We start from the raw sequence: 2,862 nt of genomic DNA, 5'->3' as shown, positions 1-2,862 counted from the left end.
AATGACAAAGTTAGGTGTATTGTGTCCCTTCTGGTACTTACTCTTCAAATACCAGTTCACCTTACATCATTAAATGCACGTTTTGTAGCTTTTTAAATTGTGTATATGATGAATTACATGTTTGAAATATGGCCAAGATATATTCAGCAAACCTTTCAAATCAAGTTAAAAAATCTGAGCATTTTTTCGGCCCCCCTTTAAAATTTTGCATTCTGGTACCAAATGCATACACAAAAATGGGTTTTTCAGTATTTACAGGGTGTATTGACTAAATATTGCACAGGTGATTTAGTATTGCAGGAGACTACAAGATGTTGCTCAAAAGAATTACTTGTATGCTAATGGACCCTCCATTTTTAATTTACTCTCATTAATTATTATTATAATATATTACGATAATACAAAAGCAAAATCAGGAGGATTTACGTAATTTGCCCAAATGCATCCCTTTCACATACATCAAGATTGATTTCAACGAGTTTCAACTGAATATTAATTAAAAGGTTTGTCTCTGAAGGTATCAAATCAAAATTGTTCCTAAAATAACACAAATGATATAATCCACTTATTTATTTCCATAATTAGGTACAAACTACCTACCGGATATCACAGACAGTCACACTCCTTTAAAGAGAATCATCATAGCAATGTTATTAATTTGTAATAATGGTATGGTAAACAATTATCCTTTGATCCTAAAGAATAATTAATTATTGTTTCCTTACCTAAAAACTAGCATCAAGACTGGCTTGTTTGATACAAAAAATCCTATTGAAAATTTTCATAGAAATCTAACTAAAATCCATCTGGGTCGACATTAAATGTGCCCCATTATCCTTCACACAGAAGTCCAGAATAAAATATAACTGGCCCGGATTAGCCATAAGATTAGGAACTGGAGCAAACCAAAACTAAATTACAATTACTGCATTAGTTTCCCATATAAAATAAAATTTCTAATTCAGGTACATTTCAATTGCGGCACAATTCGGCAATGGAAGGAAGGTGGAGGCCCCGGGAAACCTCCATTGGGTTGGCAATAACACTTTCTTTTATCACTTCAGTTACAACTTTCACTGAAAACTTGGTTGCCATTCCAATACTTGGTAAATCCATCTCAATGCCCTGGGGTAATGAAGTAACTGTAGGCTGTCCAAGATTCAGTGGAGCATCTTGGACAAGTCTGCTCTCTGGAGAGAGAGGTGGCGTGGCCATAGAACCACCCCACATTCCCCACCAGGACTCACCTGGTGGAGAAGTGGATAGACTAGAGGTTGTGGACCAAGCACTTGACCATATACCAGTGTCTATACTCTGGTCTATACTGTTATCCACACTAGCATCTAGATTATGTTCCATTAATGGCTCATGGGAGGCATCATACTTATTGCCATTTATACCTGTAGATCCTAAAACACTCATGGTAGATGTGTACATACTGCAGTTGCTACTGGTCTCGAACAACCTAGCTGAAAGGTTGTCTGGCAGATATGTTGACAAGTCCAATCCATCTGACTGGAATGACATATCTTCACTCCCTTCACTTGGTTCTTGAGTGGTGGGAATGTCAGAAATTTCTGGCTGATCCTTCATGGCCCTCAGGGCATACAGCCTTCGCAGGTTTGCTAACAATACATCACTAGTATCTGGATTTGATACTATTCCTGCATCCTCTGCTAAAGCCAGCATTGCACTAGCAAGTCTGTCATGTCTGCCTCTGATGATGAAACCTCGCATTGGGGAAACTCCTGCAGCTTCCTCAGGGTCATGAACAAAGTGACATCGTGCCCCATACTGGCAATATCCATGAGTGTGGTACTGGCGGCAAGGCTCGGTCTTGTAACGTGGATGTCTAGGTATGGCACGAAGCTCCCCTATGCCATGAGCAAAGGTACATGTGTTTCCAAACCTGGTGATAAAAAGATTTTTAATTTTCTATACTTCAGTTATATCAAAAAGATTGTCAGAAGATTCGCCTATAAATTTCAAAAGATACTTAAAATATCATGAATATTAATAACAAACATTAGTACTTAACACACATTAAGCAAAACTGGGAATTAAATATTATGCAAACATCTGTTGGTTGGTACTTAGGTACTTAGATGTATCTCAAGAAACCAGGTTTCTTTCTAACCAACACCTTTTTCTAATCAAAAACCAATTTAAGAAAACCTGTAGAAATTTCAAAGATAAAAAGTATTAGACAACATTCCTTGTGGCAAAATATTTGTATCATTGTATGGTCAAAAACCAAAATAAGGTTTCTGCAATGAAACTCTAAGAAGCCCAGTTTAATTAAAATTAATGATGCAAGTTCCCTACAGCAAAAGCAATAGTAGTCTACTATATCTGTTGATCTAGTAACACTAATTTCTATGCATTAAAGCAGGTTCTAAAATTGATAGTCCATTAAGAAATATTTGGCGTTTCTCAATGACTTTCACTACCAGTTACCAAAATGCATTAGCCTTTCAGTTAATGGTAAAACAACTTGCTAACTTTAGGAATATAATCGCAATAAGAAAATCTCTTTATTCAGAAATACATTTAGCAGTAAAATATTTTGCATTTTATTATGTTGGTAGTCATTGTCTTCAAAGAACCAATGCAGGAATTAGTTATGTCTATGCAAAGAACATTAACTGCACTTTATAAACTATTCAGAATATGAAAAGGAGAAAGGGAGGGTGGGGAAGCAGCAGCAACTTGATAACTAATTAAACTTTTAATTTTCCATTATTTCATACTGGATAAAACTTTTCAGGTTTGAAAAATAAAACCTTTCATATTCCTTAATCACCCAGAAATAGTAATTTCAAAAGAAAACTATTACTAGAAAGGGAGACAGAGGGACAGACA

General features: G+C 35.7%; 1 protein-coding gene across 1 annotated transcript in view; it reads right to left on the bottom strand.

Annotated features, from left to right (window-relative positions):
* Window positions 1–848: 848 nt before the first annotated feature.
* Window positions 849–2,862, bottom strand: part of LOC119582277 — a 7,788-nt gene continuing 5,774 nt past the window's right edge. Inside the window, exon 3 of the mRNA XM_037930494.1 lies at window positions 849–1,909. Coding sequence (XP_037786422.1) covers window positions 973–1,909 — 937 coding nt within the window. The 3' untranslated portion in view covers window positions 849–972. The remainder of the gene's footprint in view (window positions 1,910–2,862) is intronic.

The sequence above is a fragment of the Penaeus monodon genome, chromosome 15 (assembly GCF_015228065.2).
Source record: "Penaeus monodon isolate SGIC_2016 chromosome 15, NSTDA_Pmon_1, whole genome shotgun sequence".
Lineage (NCBI taxonomy): Eukaryota > Metazoa > Arthropoda > Malacostraca > Decapoda > Penaeidae > Penaeus > Penaeus monodon.
This window is presented reverse-complemented; position numbering and strand designations above follow the sequence as displayed.